Source organism: Lycium barbarum, chromosome 4 (assembly GCF_019175385.1).
Source record: "Lycium barbarum isolate Lr01 chromosome 4, ASM1917538v2, whole genome shotgun sequence".
Lineage (NCBI taxonomy): Eukaryota > Viridiplantae > Streptophyta > Magnoliopsida > Solanales > Solanaceae > Lycium > Lycium barbarum.
In genome coordinates this window covers 2,147,728-2,169,426 of record NC_083340.1, presented here as the reverse complement: position 1 = coordinate 2,169,426, position 21,699 = coordinate 2,147,728, and the positions used below count along the sequence as shown (strand labels likewise).

Here is a 21,699-nt window from a genome sequence, read left to right as displayed (position 1 = left end):
CTATTAAGTCCCCACTCGTTGGGTGTGACCCCGAGTTTCTAGGCGTCTGTCTTCGTCTTCATTGAGTAACACGTTGTACTTGTTGCCTCATTAAAAACCTTGTCGGAAAACCCATTTGAGGACAAAACCGCACTAAGGAAAAGAGTGCAACATGTGTTTTCAGGCCTAAATTCTAACTTTATTCGGCTCTCGATTTTTCTGCAAAAGAGAAAGGTTAAATAGAAAACATGGGGAGTCCATACCTTAGCAGTAGTATCTTTTCAGATGGGCCACGTTCCAATTGTTGCGTAACCGTTGCCCGTCCATGGACTCCAACTGATACGATCCTTTGCCCGTGATCCCGGTTATCTTATACGGACCTTCCCAGTTTGGACCCAGTTTTCCTTCGTTGGGATTTTTGGTGTTCAAGGTAAGTTTTCGAAGCACCAAGTCCCCAACTTGGAAATGCCGAAAATTGGCTCTTCTATTGTAGTACCTTTCCATTCTCTGTTTCTGGGTTGCAATACGGACTAACGCGTTTTCGCGAAGTTCATCCGTGAGGTCGAGTTTTACCGCCATGGCCTCCTCGTTTGACTCCTCGGTAGTATAGATGAACCGGAGAGTGGGTTCACCAACTTCCACGGGAATAAGGGCTTCAGCCCCGTAGACCAACGAGAAAGGAGTTTCTCCCGTACTTGATTTTGATGTGGTTCTGTATGCCCATAACACCTCCGGTAATATTTCCCTCCAGTGATGCTTTGTCGCTTCAAGTCTTTTCCTCATATTTTGGATTATTGTCTTGTTCGTAGATTCCGCTTGTCCGTTTGCACACGGATGATACGGGGTTGATACAATTTTCTTGATCTTCAACCCCTCGAGGAAATCTTTGACTTTGCCACCTATGAACTGGGGTCCGTTATCACAGGTTATCTCAGCAGGGATGCCGAAGCGACAGATGATGTGGTCCCATATGAAGTCAATGACTTCCTTCTCTTTGATTTTTTCAAAGGCCTGCCCTTCAACCCACTTACAGAAATAATCAGTCATAAACAGAATGAAACGGGCTTTACCTGGTGCCCATGGTAATGGGCCGACAATGTCCATTCCTCACTTCATGAAAGGCCAAGGTGAAACCACCGAATACAGCAACTCCCCGGGCTGGTGAATCATCGGAGCATGTCTCTGACACCCGTCACATTTTCGGACAAAATTTTTTGAGTCTTCGTCCATCTGGTTCCAGTAATAACCGGCCCTGATGATCTTTCGGACTAGAGCTTCAGCACCGGAGTGGTTGCCATAGGTTCCTTCGTGCACCTCCTCAACACATACTCCGTATCTTCGGGACCCAAACACTTAGCCAGGGGGACGAAGAAAGATCATCGATACAATTGGCCGTCTACCAAGCAGAAACGCGCAGCTTTGGTCCTTAATGACCGTGATTCTTTTGGGTCATTCGGGATCTTTCCATCACGCAAGAGTCGATGTACTTGTTGCGCCAATCCCAAGTCAAACCCATTGTGTTTATTTCGGCATGTCCGTTTTCTATTGCTGTGTTCAACAAGTGCACCGTAGTCCCGGGGTTGATTTTTTCCCCTTCGATCGAGGATCCCAAATTTGCCAATGCATCGTCTTCGCTGTTCTGTTCCCTCGGTATATGTTGTATGGTCCATTATTTAAACCGATGTAGTATCACTTGGATTTTTTCAAGATACCTCTGCATTTGCTCGTCCTTGACCTCGAAGACGCCGTTCACCTGGTTTACGACCAAGAGCGAATCACACTTTGCCTCGATTATTTCGGCCCCCATACTTCGGGCCAGTTCCAAACCTGCAATCATAGCCTCATACTCGGCTTCATTGTTAGTCAATTTAGCAGTTCTAATAGACTGTCGAACGGCTTCCCCGGCAGGGGTTCTAAGAACGATCCCTAGCCCGGAACCTTTGAGGTTCGAGGCTCCGTCCGTATGTAGCGACCAAATACCCAAGGCTTTCCCTGAGGTCATCAGAAGCTCTTTCTCAACCTCGGGGACCATAGCCGGGGCAAAATCTGCCACAAAATCGGCCAAGATATGGGACTTGATGGCCATTCGAGGTTTGTACTCGATATTATATCCGCTGATTTCGACGGCCCATTTAGTTAGTCTACCCGATAATTGCGGTTTATGTATGATGTTTTTCAGGGGGTAAGTAGTTACTACACATATTGGATGGCATTTAAAGTAAGGCTTGAGCTTTCTAGAAGCACTTATTAGAGCCAATGCCAATTTTTTCAAGTGGGGATAACGGGTCTCCGCATCCCCCAAAGTTATACTTACATAATAGATAGGGAATTGCGTACCTGATTCTTCTCGGACCAAAACGCCACTTTCCGCTACCTCGGAGACAGCAAGGTAGAGAAAAAGTGGCTCGTCCGCCTTTGGCATATGCAACAGCGGTGGGCTAGACAAGTACCTCTTCAATTCTTGTAAAGCTCTTTGGCACTCCGGTGTCCAAACGAAGTCGTTCTTCTTCCTTAGTAAGGAGAAGAAACGATGACTCTTGTCCGAGGACCTCGATATGAAACGACTCAAAGCCGCTATCCTTCCGATGAGCCTCTGTACTCCTTTGACGTTATTCACCACCTCGATATCCTCAATGGCCTTGATCTTGTCAGGGTTGATTTCGATCCCCCGGTTTGACACCATGAAACCCAGAAATTTGCCGGACCTTACCCCGAAGGCACATTTTTCCGGGTTGAGCTTCATGTTATACTTGCAGAGTACGTCGAAGGTTTCTTGTAAATGTTTTAAATGGTCCTCTGTTTCCAGGGACTTGACCACCATGTCGTCAATATAAACTTCTATTGTTTTTCCTATTTGTTCTTCGAACATCTCATTAACTAGGCGTTGGTAAGTTGCACCGACATTTTTTAGTCCAAAAGGCATGACATTATAACAGTAAGTCCCATATCGGGTGATGAAGGATGTTTTCTCTTGATCCTCCGGGTGTATCCGAATATGGTTATACCCGGAGTAGGCATCGAGAAAACTTAACATCTCATGCCCGGTCGTCGCATCGATCATTCTATCGATGTGAGGCAACGGGAATGAATCCTTCGGGCATGCTTTATTTAAATCTTTGTAATCAATACATATTCAAAATTTATTACCTTTCTTGGGCACTACCACCACGTTAGATAGCCAGTCCGGGTACTTTACCTCCCGGATAGAACCTATTTTTAAAAGCTTTGTTACCTTGTCTTTCACGAAGGCGTGTTTTGCTTCCGCCATGGGCCTTCTCTTCTGCTTCACCGGGGGACTGAGCTTGTGAGTTGCTACTTCCGGTGATATACCTGTCATATCTATGTGGGACCATGTGAAGCAATCTGTGGTAGCTCGAAGAAATTCAATTAACTTGTTCCTGAGCTCCGGGGCCGTGCCCAGGTATACCTTTCTGGTCGGTAGATACTCGAACAAGATGATCTGCTCCAGCTCCTCTACTGTTGACTTGGTTGCGTTCGAGTCATTCGGCATGATGAATGATCTGGGCACACCGAAGTCATCCTCTTCGCACCCCGGGTCCAACCCTGTATGTTGTGATTGCTATTTGGTGTCTGTTTTCCCGGTTGAGTCCTTCTCCCTTTGATCCGATTTTTCGGACTGAGGTGTTGTTTCCTCGACCGCGAACATCTCCCTTGCAGCGGGCTGTTCGCCTCGGATGGTTATTATCCCCTCCGGTGTCGGGAATTTCAGAAACTGATGCAATGTCGATGGCACGGCCCTCATGCTATGTATCCAGGGTCTGTCCAGTAATGCGTTATACTTCATGTCCCATTCGATCACATAGAACACCGTTTGCTCGATAGTGCTGGATAGTGCCATTGATGTTGATCGGCAACGATATCTCCCCCTTTGTGGTTTCGCTCGCCATGTTGAACCCGCTGAGTACCCGGGCTACCGGTACGATCTGATTGAGCAGCCCTAGCTGTTCGACCACTCTCCACCGGATGATGTTGGCCGAGCTACCTGGGTCAATCAAAATACGTTTAATCTGAGTTTCAAATATAAGAATAGAAATTACCAATGCATCATTGTGCGGTTGAATGATGCCTTCTGCATCCTCGTTGTTGAAAGAGATGGAAACCTCGGGTAAATAATCCCGGCTGCGCTTTTTGCGAACAATAGAAACCTTGGCCCGTTTCATCACCGGCCCTCGAGGGGCATCGGTGCCCCCAACTATCATGTTGATTACATGCTGGGGTTCTACTGGCTCGGCCCTTTGATGAGCCTCCCTTTCTTTGTAGTGATTTTTGGCTCGTTCACTCAGCAATTCTCGGAGATGACCATTCTTCAGTAACCGGGGTACCTCCTCTCTTAGCTGGCAACAATCCTCGGTTCTGTGACCATGGGTTCCATGGTATTCACACACCATGCTCGGGTCTCGTTGGCCCGGATCTGACCTTAGAGGTCTCGGCCATCTTACATTCGGGACACAGCCAATGGCCGAGACGAGGCCCGAGGTACTGACGTTGAAGTTGTACTCCGATAACTTTGGTAAATTCTTGTTGCCGGCAGAGCTTCCGGCATCGCTCCTGAATGAGAGACCTCGACTGTTCGACGGGCGCTCGACCCGTTTACTACCCCGACCGGAGAAATGGCTTGGGTTAACCCTTGATTTCTCCGACCTAAAGCTTGGCTTCTCCGAATGGGAGTATGGCCGATACCTTTCCCTCGACGACTCGGCCTTCGTTTCGTAACCTTTCCTTAGTCTCTCAAAACTTTTGTTCACATTTATCTGCCCCGGGGGAAGTTCGAATTGATCATCCTCCACCCGAATCTTCGACTCGTATCGGTTATGGACATCAGCCCATGTCACAGCCTCGTACTCGAGCAAGTTTTCCTTCAATTTGAACGAAGCCGTTGAGCTCTGAACATTGAGCCCCTTTGTAAAAGCTTGTGCAGCCCATTCTTCTAGAACCGGGGGGAGCTCCATTCGTTCCCTTTGGAATCGGTTGACAAATTCACACAGTAATTCATCGTCTCTTTGAGTTATATGGAAAATATCTGTCTTACGGGCCTGCACCTTCTTGGCACTGGCGTGAGATTTTATGAAGGCATCGGCGAGCATTTCGAATGAAGTGATCGAATGCTCGGGCAGATGGTCGTACCATGTCAATGCCCCTTTTGATAAAGTTTCCCCAAACTTTTTCAGCAATATCGATTCAATTTCGTCTTCCTCCATATCATTGCCTTTTATAGCGCATGTGTATGAGATTACATGTTCGTGTGGGTCCGTTGTGCCGTCATATTTCTGAATATCCGGCATTTTGAACCTCTTCGGGATTAGTTTCAGAGCTGCACTCGGAGGAAAAGGCCTTTGGATGTACCTCTTCGAATCCGGCCCTTTCAGCAAAGGCGGAGCCCCCGGGATTTGGTCTACCCGAGAGTTGTATGTTTCCACCCTCTTCTCGGTTGAGTCTACCCGTTTTGCCAAAGTTTCGAGCATTCTCAGAACCTCGGTGGAGGACCCAGCTCCGGACCCATCGCTCTCAACCATCCGCACTTCATCTCTCCTGGGTTCAGCAACACCCTTTGCCTCCTCCGAGGTCGTTTTATCCCCTCCGTTTTGCAACCGGGCTATTGCGATTCCCTGTTCGGCAATCGCCTCTCTCTATTCCTGCAACATTTCAAAAATTAAACGTAAGTCAATATTATCATTTGGGGCTTCCGGTTCTTTTCGGCCCTGAGTCTTGGACAAAGTAATCTAATTGTGAGTATTTAAAGGGTCGGTAGCCGGTTGGGCGGCATTCTCCTGGTCCACGGTGTTTTGATGGTTGAGGGCCTCCCTCGAATTGACGGTGTTAGGATCAGCGGGGTTCGGCAATCCTCGTTGACCGCTGCCTTCGTTTTCAGCCACGATCTCGTTGTTGTTGACGTGACCAGATTGTCCACTGTCAGCCATTTAGTCCGTTTTTTTTCCAGTGACGAACAGAAGATGTTTTCGATTTTGATGAGTAAGGTAGAGATCAAGATAAAAGACCACTATTATCCTATCCCCACGGTGGGCGCCAAACTGTTTACCTCGAATTTGGATAATCAATTAAATTTGTGGGTGAGATATAGGATATGTGGTTATGCCTTGAATCACTTTGATAGAGAAAAGAAATATATGAATGTATTATGAAGAAGCAACTAATAATTGGTGGTTTGTTATAGACTTGTATGTTTACTAATATATGTGTGTTACTTGATCGAAGAAATGTAATAGAGATGAACACAATGAATTCGGATTGCACACGATAATGAGAGAGATTTGTATATATTTCTAGTACAAAAGAATGTTCTTGATGTTAAGGAGCCAACCCCTTAAAAGTGGGCAATGACCCTTATTTATAGTGTTGCCTCATGGGCCCCATACAATAAGAGAAAACTAAAAAATAAAGAAAACTCTGACTTGGATTAGGTTGGGTTAGGTTGGCCGTACGGTCTGACACCCATACGATTGACAGTTGAGCGTGGCAGGACGTTATCGACGTGTGGCAATCGCGCAACGGATCTCCCGGACCAACGACCACGAATAAACGAACTAACGGTCACGACCAAACGGACCAACGGCAACGACCAACTCGGCCATGAAGGAAACCGGACCAAATGATGCCCTACCTTGGCCTCGGTCCAGGTGTTCCTCCGGTTCAGAACGAAAGTCTTCATGCACGTTCTTGTCCCATTCTTCCCTCGGTTCCGGGTCTCACGGGTTTAACGCATAGCCGGTTTTTACCGTATACACATATATATGTCATCTAGCTTCTCCAAAATATTGGATTTATTTTTATTTTTATCCGCCAAACTGGCCTTAGCAGATATTAGACAAATTCCACGGCATCATCATTCATTCTCTTAGATATTTTATTTCATTCAAGAGAAAAGAACAAGAAAATTTTGGAATCGATCAATTGATTGAATTAGGTATATGGTGGTCTAATCTGAAAAGATAAAAGATTCAAATATTTTGACTTGCATGCATAGACCATATATCTTTTGTTTGAATTTCTAATTAGGATTGGATCACTTAAAATTAATTTAGAAAGAGACAACACTGTGACTCGACAGTTTTTACGTAATTATCATTCAATCAGATAACATAATGCAATGTGCTATGATTACAAGTGTTGATCTGTCCATGAATTTCCTCCTAGAAAAACCTGTGCTATAAGATGCACAATTTAAACTGTAGTGTTACGAATTCGTTATATCTTATTTTTTTCGGTCTTTTTTATCCGTCATTTTAGTCAATATTTGTCATATTTGAAAGCCAAGATGACATTAATTTTTCTTTCTAATTTATCCTTAATTATTCCAAAAATGATGACATCATTATCTACATTATTATAAAAGCATGAATATAAATATTGGTTGACCAAAATATCTTTTAAATATTGAACGATTTTTATGCCCTTAATTTAAAAATAGAATTGTAATATTTAAGACTTTGAAATCAACTATATAATGATAAAACTCACAAAGTGCGTGTAAACAAGGATTTTAATAGACACAATATGTAATCAGAATAGCAACAAGTAATTAAAAACTATGAGGAAAATATGGATTACCCTCTAAACTCGTCCATGTGCTTTTCATCTGATCCGTGTTATTTTTTTAAGAAAATACTGTTTTATCTTACTTTTGTGATAAACTTAATATTTTTTTAAATAAATAATTAAATATTCTTAAAAATTATTGATATTCTTATAATGTAATTTTGTTTGGCAACGATTTTCAACAATAAAGAAATATATAGTCACTTAATCTTTAATATTGGATTATCTTAGTCTTAACATGTTTTCTATATAGCCCAAAAAAAATATCGAGAACATCAATTTCAAAAAAGTATTAAGTAGATACAATCCTATACTATAGTAATATTTTTGTAACTCATAAATAATTATATATAATTTCAAATAATGTTATCTAATATTTTTTACTGTGATTGAGATCTCCTGAAAATAACGTGCAACTGCACGTTTACATAAACTAGCTACTCGTATAAGGAAGAAAAGGCAATCGAGTCAAATACTTCTACCAAATGGTTTTCTAAATGCAAGCGGACAAAAAACACGCGAATGATACACTTGAGATTTGAATGATTAAACATATGGCCCAAAGTATTTTTCGAACCCCTTTGTCATTACGCTAGAATCTTGCCTTATGTAAAGAGAATTCAACACTTTGTAGTTTGTACGTGATCAAATAAATTTGTTTTTGTCCTATTTAGTTCGCATAGTATAATTTTTCTATGAAGGTGATTCATTTTAGCATCGTTTGCTCTGCACATGGCTTCGCCCCTCGTGTCTTAATGAATGTCCGAGAATAAATAAATGACATATAATGACCGGAGAGGGAGCATTATTATATACTCCTTCCGGATAAAAAAAATGTTCACTTAGTCATTTGCACACTTTTAAAAAAATACTAACTTCTAGACAAAAATGGGTAATTTGACTAAACTGCTCCTAATTAAATAGGTATTAAGATTTAAACACATAACACTTAATAGGGGCAAATCTAAAAAATAAGATTAATTCTTTCTTGATTTGATAAGTGGACACTCTATTTGACTCGAGAAAAAAAAAAGGCAAAGTCGACACTTTTTTTTTTTATCCGGAGGGAGTAAAACAATTGGTATATGAAGAGTTGGTAGTACTAATCACTTGTAGCCCACGTTAATTAACGCTAGTCTCAACATCTTCACATTGAATTATTCTTTTCCAATTGTTATCAAAGTTCAACCCTTTTTTTATACCTTCATTTACTTCTACGTGTGAGATAAGCGTACAGATCCACCAAACCGTAGGAAAAAAATAGAGGAAATAGAAAAACAAAAGACATTAATAATATTTCTGTACACACTAGTCAAATATATATACAAAAAAACAAAGAAGAAAAAACTCCAATTTGCTATTTATATTTGATACGAAATACGATCATTGACAAAGTAATATATCGAATATCCATATTTCCATAGATGTATATAAACGTATTACGCAGTTCATTCAAAATACTATTATATATTTTTCTTGTACTTAATAACCATAAAGAATGCTACATAAATTTTTTAAAGCTTCAAGATCTAGGGGAAATTTCAGAGTGCTAGTTTCTCTGTGAAGAATAAAGTTATGGCTCGAGCATCTATCTATTGTTTTGGAGATAATCGCCTTATCTTTTTTGTTTCTTCTTTCCCCTCTTCTAAAAAATCTTGCACTCACTATATATTTGGATTTGAGTATATAACTTTTACATAACAATCACAAGAACAATGTCCAAATTTACTCCCTTTATTTATAGTACATTATATATAGTTTTACCCTCTATTACACTATGAAGCCATTTATATCCTTGCAAGTGCAAATCTACACTTTTGACTTTAATGGAAATCCAGTATAGATTAGGTGAATTCGACGTGTCAAAATGCTTCGGATAAAAGGTTAAATTTATCCTTTTACTTTTGACTATGACTTATGTATATCGTCCGTTATATTTTACTTAGGAATTTCAATTAAGGTCCAGACATTATGATTCTAATGGAAAATTTGAAGTTAAATTGTAACTAAATATGAATAGATATCATACTTTTTTAACCGATTAAAAAGAAAAAAATGTCACATAAATTGGAATGGAGACTAATTAATGCATAAGAACCTCTAAAATCCAATTTATGTTTATCCGACCCCGTGAAAAAATGCATCTTTTTCTTAAATGACCAAATCGTTCATCAATCCTCATAAATGCTCCTTCAACTGTATCAAACCCCTTCAACTTCCTTAACCCCCACTCGCCCACCCCACCCCACTCCCAACCCCCAATTAGTCATAGCCAACACGTTAAAATCTCACTCGCCACAAAATAAATACGTACGAAATTTACTCCTAAGTCCCTAAACACACCATTCTTATGACTTACAAGTATATAAACCCAAAAATCTCCCTCTATTAACACTCCACATCTTCCATAACAACAACAATACCAGTAATGTCCAAAACTCCAGAAAAAAACTCACCACAAAAACTAGCACCTTCAACAAACAAACCTCAAATATGGGATTGTGGAAGTTCTCTCTATGACTCATTCGAGTTAAAATCATTCGAACGACAACTTGACTCAGCCATAATATCTTCTAGAAGCCTCTCCATGCCTCATTTACCCGACCGCCGTGTTCTTGATTCACAACAACAACATAGTACTCAACCGGTTTCCAAGAAAAGTAGTTCAAGAATCTCTAGATCTTTCCAGAAGCTTCTAAAGTCTGTTTTTAGAGCGAAGAACCAGAGTAATAGTCAGCTTTTTCATCAGGGTCAACATAATCAAGATGGATTTTACGTAGTTTATGATAAATCTGGTGCACTTACAACGATTCCAGAAGGTCCGGAGTATGAGGGTCTATCGCCCGAAATTAAGTCGTTGGTTAGAAGAACCGGTTCTGAGCGATTTATGGCGACTTCTATGGGTATTTCATGTGCTTGATATATATAGATCTTACTATTAATTGTAGTAATTAATTATAAAATGACGACTAATATTGATAGTGTTTGGTCAAGTTATATTCAGCGGTACAATAATTTCTTTCTGCTTTTGGGATATTGTTGTTGCTAGTATTTGAACTCAAATTTGAAGTTTTCATGGCCTACAATGAATATATGGCATCATTCCAAGAATATTGGTTCATCGTTTGGTACCACTTATATTTGCTCCACTTTTCTTCATTTTTCTTCAATTTAAGATTGTGACTTTGTAATTTATTTTTTGTTTCATATCAAACATATGAGTTTAGGCAGATCCTGTAAATAATTTTTACACCATCAATTTCATTATTTTCTATTGTACCAAATAATATACGGAGTATCTTTTTTTTTTTTTTTATGATTTAAATCTCAAATTAAAAGAAACTTAAATGTTATGATGGTGTAAAAAAGTATTTACACAAATGAGATATTAGAACTTAAATTGCAAACATACTACATGTGTTGGTGCGTGTTTTGGATATTAACCAAAACAATGGGCGTGAGATTTGACAATTAAATTCATTTTTGCCTAATGATGCTGTCCACCTTTATGACATCCAGCTGGTGTAGTTCACTCCCGCCTTCTTCTCGAACTACTATATATAAATTTGTATTAAAGTTTTCGTTCATTTTTTTCTCGTAAAATATAGTAGCGCGCGAAGTGCAAAATAATCTGTATTGATTGGTTTATAATTGTGAAATCTACCTCCACACATGTGTATTGTTTATGGGGCCTGGTTGTGAAAAAATGCTATTGGTATTTTCCGTTGTCAATATCCAACTTATCATAGATGTCTCCAAGGTTATATTGTGAGTTATGGACCAAGACTCCGACATATCAAAAAAATACATCTCAGAGTGATTAGTCGAGAACATGGCTCGAACATGCAGTCTTCAGGTTGTGAGCCTGATAGGTCTTACCAATAGGTTATGAGCCTGATAAATTTACCAATTTTTCTGTCTAATTCGAGCATATAGTCTTCAGGTCATGAGCCTTATAATCGACCAATCCCTTGTTTTTTTGGATGAAAGGTGCTTAATTCTATTTACTTACTTTCGAAGATTGATTTCATTTGAAGAAAAAAAAGCAAGAAGTGATTGATTTCTTTACATCACGGGTGACGGTACTTAAAAGTTGACTCCAACTATTAAGAGTTGTATCTACGGTAGCTAGAGGTGGAGACGTGGAGTATTTAAGTAACATTAACAGCAACTACCACTTCTATAAGTCACCAAAATTTGGCGCTAACCAATAGCACTTCCTTTGCACTTCTTGGCAAATACATATGGGGTAGTTTAGCTTATAATTTACCATGAAAATTTAGTTGATTTTGAGTATCTGGCATGAAGGCAATTTTCAAGGAAAATATTTCACATGGTTTCAAGTGTTTGGTTGGTAGTGAAAATATTTTTCAAAAAACAAAAAAACAGATTAAAAATAAATATTACACAAATAAGAGTGTGTGTTGTGATGAAATTCTTGAGTCTTCAAAATTAGACTAAATAATAATATTGAAATGTTAGTTGAAACAAGTAACATGAACGTTAAAAGTTGATGTAAGGAAAATAATTTAATTTTGCTCATGAGTGAGGGAAGTAAGCAATATTTTACTGATAACCAAACACTAGAAAATGACTTCCTCTTGACAACTTTTTTAAAAAATGACTTCCGTCGTACTAAACACACTGTCAAAATTGGATGAGATTATATATAATTTCTTTAGAACTATTCATTTTGAGTTTGAGGATAAGTCGTAGTACCATAGAACTATACTTAGGGACGATCAACCAATTATGCAGAAGATGCTAAAGAAATTGGCATCTCGTGGTGGGTAGATTAGAAGAAAACAAGACACATTAAACTCAAGGTTTTGTCTATATTTGTGGAGACCGCTAAAAGACTACGAAAGAGAATATTAATGACATGCATGCTTATCTTCAATTCTCATCCATGATTATTTTTGTTGTTTTGCAACTTAATAATGCTATGTACTAACTTGCGGAGTCGCCTTTGTTAGAAAGTGTTTTACTCCCCAATGTTGAACTAGACGCGAATCCGCACAAATTTCATCAGACCCCAATATAAGTATTGGATGAAAAAGAAAAAAAATTACATGGAAGCTTCTAATAGAATAGTAGCTAATTAGGTCCAAACTTGGTTTAGGCTGCGGCTTTGATTTCACGAAGTGTATCATTTTTACATTTTTTTATTTGAATTCTCTTAGAATTCCTGGCTTCGCGATTAACTAGTTGTGTATGGATCGAATTGAACATACTTTTTTTATTTGAATTCCCTCCTTAAAATTTCTGGCTTCATCACTATCTATAAGACTATAACTAGTGGGTATGGATTGAATTTAACGAATTAATCATTAATCTGCCATTCTTACTCTTTTTATTTGAAATTATTGTTAGAATTCCTAGCTTTACTAAAATCTATAACTAGCTGTGTACGGATCGAATTAAACGAATTAATCCTTAATTTGCCATTCATACTTTTTTTTATTTAAATTTCCTTGTTAAAAGTTCTGGCTTCAACACTATCTATAACTAGTTAGGTCAATCCGGATTAATCTTGGATCAAATTTAGTGAGGTGGTAGCTCATATAATAACACAAAAAAGTTGCTATAAAAATTAAAAGATGTTCACGGATGGAGCATGAATATAATGAATGGTTTAATTAATTAGGAAGAAGATTACCATAGTCCTCGTGAGCTAGGTTGGTGGCATCATTTATACACTTTACAGCACTACGTACATTCATTGCAGAAGGAAGCATTTGACTGGGGCAAATGACACTAGAAAGTTCAGAGCTTCTTTCAAAAATCATGTCAATTTTAGTAGTACTAGTAGTAAAGATTAAAAGGACCGATCAATGAATTTAATGCAGGATGTCATACATGTATGGCCCAGATTCAATTTTTGAAATGTTTCGACGTGTTGTTGTTTTGAATTTGAATTAGGTTACTATTTTCGAGAGTATATTATCTGTCTTTTAAAATTCTGTGCGCATCTTCAAAAAGTCGTTTAATAGTCGGGAGGCATCATATGGTCGACTACAAAAAACTAATGTTCTGATGTTTCATTTAATCGGACAAGTAATTACTATAAAATGCTGACGATTAGTTTCAACTTAATAAAGTAAGTAAAGGAAGACGGAAGAGAGGCTTAACGGTTTTATAAGGCAGCTACTACATAAGCTTCTAACAAGAAAAGCTCGAAGAGCTTCCCTTCATTTATACTTAATAAAACTAGAAAGTTCGGAGTATCTTTCATAAACTTCATGTCAATCTAGTATTACTAGTAGTGAAGATTAAAATGATGGTTCAGTGAATTTAATGCAGGCTGCCATACATTCGTGGTCCAGATTCAATTTTTGAAATGTTTCTGACGTGTTGTTGTTTTATATTAGGTTATTCTTGAGGTGCATATAATCTGTTTTTTTTACGCACTTTGAAAAAAAAAAAAAGATATAAAAGCCGGGAGGTGCTTACACGCCGACCACAAAAGAAGTAAACTTTCTGAAGTCGCTTATAGAATGCCGACTATTATTTTCTACCTAATAAATGAAAGGAAGAAGGAAGCGAGGCTTAACGGCCTTTATACGGCAATGACACTACATAATTTGTTGGCGGAAAAAGTTCGAAATGCTTCCCTTCATTCATTACTAAGCTAAGGTCCAGGTTTTTGAGTCCGCCCGCACTTTATTGACTGTGAATATTTGTTAAATAGCCTCTTATAACTTATTAACGTCTCGCTTGATTAATATTGCACTAATTGAAATAGCAAGAAACATTTGGGAAAAAACAATAAATGATTTCTTATTTGTCTAAAAAGTCGAATATTTAAAAACAAATTCAGCTAGCAAAAATGCTAAATATTCATCCAAATTTAGTCGGGTCCAATACGAGTATCGGACATGGATTGATTGAAAAATCAAAAAGAAAGAGATGCCCCCCTGTCTTTCATCATCTAGAAGTACATATTGATAAGCTTTAAATCAAAGTTACCACTAAAAGAAGAAACTGTTTATTTCTACATATACATATGTGTACAGTACAAACTAAACCTCTGATTGTGGGCTGTCGACATGAAGATGTGGAGTATTCAATAATCTTTAATTAAGACACCCCCTTTACGAGGGAAACTATAATTGGGGTAGGTTTGGCAATTTCACTTTCTTCGAGTCTTTTACAATAGATGATGATAATGAAAATGATACTCAGATTATTTAATAAGGTAGCTGCCGGAATTAACGGGTTCGACAAAATTCAATAATTTTGACCTCAACTCTGCGTGTCTTAAGAAAACCATTATATATGTATTACTACCCTTTAAAAGAGCCAGTTTAAAAGGCAGCTTCGTCGTCCGTTGGTGGACCCCGTTGATGGACCCACTTTTTAATGACCCACTTTTTAAACAACTACTAATATTTAAAAAAAATTGTGGGCCACATATTTTAAACAACTACTAATATTTAAAAACAACTACTAATATTTGAAAAAAAAATGTGGCCCATATATTTTAAACAACTACTAATATTTTAAAAAAAAATTGTGAGCCCCATATTAAACACCAACCAGTAATAAAAAAAAGTAGAACCCACCACATCCAAACTCACGGGAAAAAAAAAGTGAATCCCATATTAACAAAATCAAGCAATTTTTTTTTTATATTAGCCTGAGATCTAATCTAGATATTAAACTGTTGTATTTGCTATTCCGCCATGTCATTTATTTGTTTATTAAAAAAAATAATGTCAAAAAATAAAGTGCAGACTTTGTATTCGTAGTAAACACTAATATAATAAACTTTTAGATATGGAGTACAAACTACAATGTTATATTAATCGTGTTTTGAACATAGTATATGCATATATATATATATATATATATATATATATGCATAAAAATAGTGCAAATTAATAATGTCAAAAAAAAAAGTGCACCTCCTATTAAAAAATCAAACAATATTCTTGTAATTTCCAATGTATCTAATTAAGTCAATAATGATGAATTCATTACCACGTGCGTGTCAATCCATGAAATTACTTTTCTTCAAAAGGCTAAGTAGTCAAACCATACAATTTTTTTTTTATATTAGCCTGAGATCTAATCTAGATATTAAACTGTTGTATTTGCTATTCCGCCATGTCATTTATTTGTTATGTTAGTAAAATAAATATACTTAAAATATTTATATTTTAAAATAAGATAGAATTTAATTACTTTTTTATTTTTATTCTTACTCTAATAAATGTGAAAAGAAATTAATGTCGTAAAAAAAATATATCAAATGCAGATCAAATAATTATTAAGGTAAATTAGTCAAATTATAATTCTAATCGACATTTTCTTAAAAAAATCATGCAAAAGACAACATGACAAGTAAAATGAGCTAAACCGAGAATATTTACTAAAAATTAAAAAATAGTATTTCTTCGTTTAAATAAAAAATTAATTTCTACTTTGTTTCGTTTTAAACGTGTAAAATTAATTTAATAATTTGAATTAGAATTGTTCAAATCAAAATTTGATAAAAAATAATAAGTATTTTACACCTTTAAATTAATCGAATTAAAATTGAAAGTATCAACTGATGCTTGAATATTGCTACTGTTTTATCTCAAAGAGAAGAAAATAGTTTCCTTTTAAACAAGTCTTCTCTTTTAAAAAATATTAATAAATTTGCCGATTTTGTGTTCATAACAAACATTAATATAATAAAATTTTAGATACGGAGGACAAACTACAATGTTATATTAATCGTGTTTTGAACATAATATATATATATATATATATATATATATATATATATATATATATATATATATATATATATATATATATATTATCACTATTCAAAAACAACTACATACACATAAATGCACTATAATCTAAAGTGTTGGGCCCGTACGCAGCACGGGCATAGGCCGTCTAGTTAAAAGTTAAAGTTAAAACTCAGTTACTAGCATTTGAGTCATTGTCCTTAAAATCCAAAACCTATAAAATTCAAATTCCGAGTACACGAACCAATTTATACATGTCAATCAACGCTTTCCTTCTTAACTATGTGCTACATGAGCATCTTCTTCTTCTTTTGTTCAATTTGGAATTTGCCTTAAATGCCGTAATTTAAGGCAGATTTCATGTTTATTGATGTCAAATTATATTCTTTAACTATTTGTGCTTTTTTAACCTTTTAAGTATAGCTATTGTTGTTGGTCTATGAATAGACTGTCACAAGTGAGTGTATAAATTTCTAAACATATTTAACAAAAAGTTCAATTCACGTTAGCCTAGTCTTTTTTCCTCATCGTACATAATAAATAGAAATATATTCTTCCCATTTTCCTTTCTCTTCTTTCCTTCTCTTTTCCTTTCTCTTCTTTCCTTCTCTTTTCTTTTCTTTGAGCCGAGGGTCTTCGGAAGCAGCTTCTGCCCCACAAAGGCAGAGGTAAGATCTGTGGATCACGTTGGATGTGGTGTTGTTCTTGTTGTTGTTGTACATAATAAATAGATAAAGTTAAAGGCACTTAAGTTCGAATCGAGGAAGTGCAACACTATAGTACTGAAAAATGAACATTTGTTCCAATGACGAGAGAATACATAAATACCCCCCTGGAGATGACACATTTTTTCCAGGGGGGTATTTATGTATTCTCTGCGGGTGTCCTATGACCCGCCTGGACATGTTCAAACTTTAATAAATACCATCTTTTGACCCATTTTCGAACCAGGCGTGGAAGCACGCAAGACGAGCACGTGAAGGCTCAATAAAACTTCCACAGACCAGTCAAAATACGTCCCTTGGTTTCCCAATTTGTAAAAAAAAAAACAAATCAATTTATATAACAAACTCTTCTTCCACATTTAAACCAACTGGTAAAATCACCATTGAAGCCCCCACTTTGTTCTCAATTTCTGTCCATCTCAGCAAAAATTTAATTCAAAAGGTATGAAATTTCCTTATTTTATTAGCTTTACTAACTTGTAATCTTTGTTATTTTGCTCAAATTTACTTATCCAAATTGGTTAAGGTTTAAGCAAAATCATGTCAAGGGCAAGCTTGAATCGCATTTGTAAAGATGAGAATGACCCAATGTTGCGTGAGACAGTGCGATGCAAACATGGAGACTTGCTGACAATGCAGACCTCGTGGTCGAATGATAATCCAGGAAGAAGATTTTGGTCTTGCCCACGCTATCGTGTATGTTTGATCCTTAGTCATTTAATTTTTTTTTTTCTGTTTTTTTAGTTAAAGTGACTCGTTTAAGACTCATTTTAGGAAAAGTTATGCAGGTTCTTCAGGTGGAGGGATCGTGATGATTTTGATGTGCGATCTAAGTTTGTTATTTCAAGATTGGCGAATAGAGTTAAAGGATTTGGAAAAATCATTAGTGTATTTTCAAAGTATGGAGAAAGAGATGAAATTGGTGGAGAATGAGTGTCATGGTGAGGTGATGACGGAGGGGAGTTCCTGTCAAGATCAAGTGATCTCGGAGGAGAAAGATGATCATGATCTGCTGAGCAAAGAGGAGATAAATGATGTGGTGATCAAAGAGGCCAAAGATATGGTGATCATTGATAAAAAGAGGAAGAAGGAGGAGGCCAATTGGTATAGTTTCAATTGGAAGCTTATCATTGTATTTGTTGTTAAGGTTTTTCTTTTTCTTTTATTAGGTTTTATCGTTTAGTTGAAATTGGCATAGTTGTATCAAAGTTCCATCTGTAATTGGTTTTGTGTTTTTGTTGTTGTTTTTAGAATAGATTTAGGTGGAACTTTCTGTAATTGGTCTTGTGTTTTTGTTGTTGTTTTTAGAATAGATTTAGGTGGAACTTTCTTTGTTTTGTGTAAGGGGTTGAATTATGTGTATGGAAACTGGTTTGTTTTGTGTAAGGAGTTGAATTTTCTTTGAATCTTGTCAATGAATTTTGTTCTTATTTGTGTTAAATGAAAGAAATGAACAGCAGCAGCAGCCAAAACTATTCCAGTCATTGAATACCATTTGCAGCCTTTCCATTGCAACATATCAAGTAAAAGGAATTGACCATTTCATTCAATAAATTGCTGCATAAACAACTTTAGAGTTTGATACTTAAATATCAGTAGCAACACCAAAAAAACCAACTGAAGCAACACCAAACTAAGAGTAGCAAATTTACATCAACAACACCAAAAAAAACCAGTAGCAAAATGATATCTCCAAGTCAAAATTGTTATATCCCGCATTTTCGTACAATCGGATAATTCAAGGTAACTGCTGGAAGATGACAAGCAAGGCCTTATTTTTATTTTGTTAAGCATATGAGTTGCTTATGAAGAATTTAGAAGCGGAAATATTAAGAAAGGCTAGGGGCAAAAAGGTAAAATGGCAATATGACTCGTGAAAATATGGAGGAAGACGAAGGGTAAATTTGGAATTCGGAAAAAAATTATTTGTCATGAAGAATAAAACAAAAAAATGGGCTTGGGCCCTTGGACCATGTTGGCCATCCATGTGGGTGGGCTTAGGCCCAATTAAAAGCCTAATGGATAAATAAAAAGATGACTTAGTCATCTTATTTCAAAAACATTCTAGACATTTCAAGAAAACAAAAGAACAAAAGAGAAGAAGGAGAAACATCTTCAAGGGCCATTTCGGCCAAGTGCAAAAATCAACAAGAAAATTGACAAAAATTCCTTCAAAAATCATTTTCTACCAAGTGGAGGGTCCTTAACAAAGTAGAGTTGTTATTGAAGCAAGAAAAACACAAATTCATAAGTTGGAAATTCAAGCAAGTTGGAGAATCAAAGAAGAAGGTAAGGATTCATCCTTTTCTTATATGTTATGGATGTTGTGCATGTTGTAGTGTGTAAAAATGAGTGAAATTCATGAAGAACAAGAATATAGGTGTGTGGCCGTGCATGCCTATGTGTGTGTATGAATCAGGTTTTAATTATTCTATCTAGTGTTTGGTTGTTATTGTTGTGGATGCTATGTTGAAAATGGAAGTTGAATGATTTTGGAGAGGTTGTAGTTGTGTATGCATGATGTTGGCCGTGTAGTTGTGGTGTGGTGTGGAGGAAAATGAGTTAATTTTATTTAGTGTATTGGTTGTTGTTATGTGGATTCTATATTGCTAATAAAAAGCTTAATGATCTTAGAGAAATTATGAAAATTGGAGACTTGTGGTTGAAGTTTATGTAAATTGAATACTATGTTCTTACATGTATGGAAGACAATGATATTAGTATGGTATTGTTGGAACATATATTATAAGGTTGTTATTGTTTTTATTGGAGTTGGAAGGTTTTGAAGGAAGTAGTATATTGATTGAGTTATTATAATGTATCTTGGATTGAATATGGAAATTTTTAGTATGGTTGTTGACATTATGTTGATAGTTTGGCCGGGTTGAATTCCCGGGATTGTTGTTGATTGAAATTGGCCAAGTTGAACTTGGTGGGATGGAGTATTTACAGGGGAAATACTGCCGGAATTTCGGTAGCCAAGTATTGTCTTAAGATTCCAATTCTAAATGCTCTAACCAAAGTTTGGTAAATATGACCAATTTGTAGATTGTGGCGGATTTGTAACTTGAATTTGGAATAGTATAAGGAGCGGAAAGAGGTATGTAAGGCTTCACCCTTCCTTCTATGGCATGTCTTAGACGTAATATGTTGGATATGAACCTCGGGGACAACTCTATTTTTCGGAATCCGCACCTAAAGTTTCCCCTCTTTCATTCAGTAGAATTGAATTAGAAAGTGTGCGAAACATTGGAAAAACTTTCCAAACCTCTAGAACTTGCATAAATAGGACCCGACTGCCTTGAAACCCTCACAAGTAACGCCATGACATGTAATATATGTAAATTGTGCACGCTACCTCATTCGGCCCGAGGTGGGCCCATTGTTCCCGGATTTTCCTTATTGTTCCGTTTGACTTATTTTGAAGCAGAATTCAAAGGAAACTTTTGACCCTTGTCCCGATTATCAAACGATAAGTACCGTACCATTCTAATGGAAATATGTCTATGATGACCATGATAACGGTGATGCTAAGGAAGAGAATACGTCTATGATAAGTATGACAAGAATGATTCCATGACTAAGAGTCTTAGGCTAAGGACCCAATGTGAATACGAAAGTATCAAACTAGTTCTTGATTTTTAATTCTATTCCTTGGTTATGACACTATCTTCTAAAGATTTCAAAGGCATGATCCCCAAGTCGTAAAGTCTCAAATGTCTATGATAGATATGTTGACGATATGTTCCTACTATGAATATGACAATATGACAATGTTAAATTATTTCTTGATATCTCAACTCTATTATGGGTAATGACTACTTTAGAGGTTCCAAGTATATGAAACGATGCCTTATGACCCTATTTTATGTTTTCTCATAAGGACACTCTTCATTGATAGTCTCGCCTTATGATACTAGTTCCTTCAAGGTGAGGCAAAGCGGTCACGGTTATTCCATAATGTAATCGGAGGTCACCGACCTTATGTCACTCCGATGGCTACATGATTTTCTTTGGGCTCTCCTGCATGCTTATATGACATATGTATATAAGATATGTATATGTACATGGGGTGGGGGAAGGGATACATGGGGAAATGGGAAGGGAAACATGTTTCATTGCCACCTGGTCAGCTGGCTTATCATCCCGGACGCGGGATATATGGGCGAGCCGATGTATTTCGGTGCTATGTGGGCGAGCCGACATTGATCGGTGATATGCTATGACATGATATGATATGACACGATATGATATGACATGATATGATATGACATGATCTCATATGATATGATACGATATGATATGATATGATATGATATGATATGATAGGACATGACATGATATAAGTTCTATTTTCTATGCCTATGGAAAAGAAATGTTTTTTTTTTAAAGGGAAAGACAAGCATGCATGGTATCCGGCCTGAAAGGGTATTCCTATGTACAGGTTACTTTCTCGTCTCACTATATGACCTATGATCCCATGATATTGTTAATCATGCCTTATGTTTCTATTTGTATTATCTTCCATGCCTTACATACTCGGTACACTATTCGTACTGACGTCCCTTCTTGTGGACGCTGCGTTTCATGCCGCGCAGGTCAGCAGGTAGACAGATTCGACTCCTAGGAGCTTCATCAGCAGTATTGTAGCAGCGCTCCAGTTGTTCCGGAGC

The 21,699-nt window shown here is 37.0% G+C and overlaps 1 protein-coding gene across 1 annotated transcript; it reads left to right on the top strand.

Annotated features, from left to right (window-relative positions):
• Positions 1 to 9,897: 9,897 nt before the first annotated feature.
• Positions 9,898 to 10,665, top strand: LOC132638054 (uncharacterized). Its single transcript, XM_060355043.1, has one exon. It carries the CDS (start codon positions 9,983 to 9,985, stop codon positions 10,472 to 10,474), a length of 492 nt encoding a protein of 163 aa, XP_060211026.1. The 5' UTR covers positions 9,898 to 9,982; the 3' UTR covers positions 10,475 to 10,665.
• Positions 10,666 to 21,699: the final 11,034 nt, after the last annotated feature.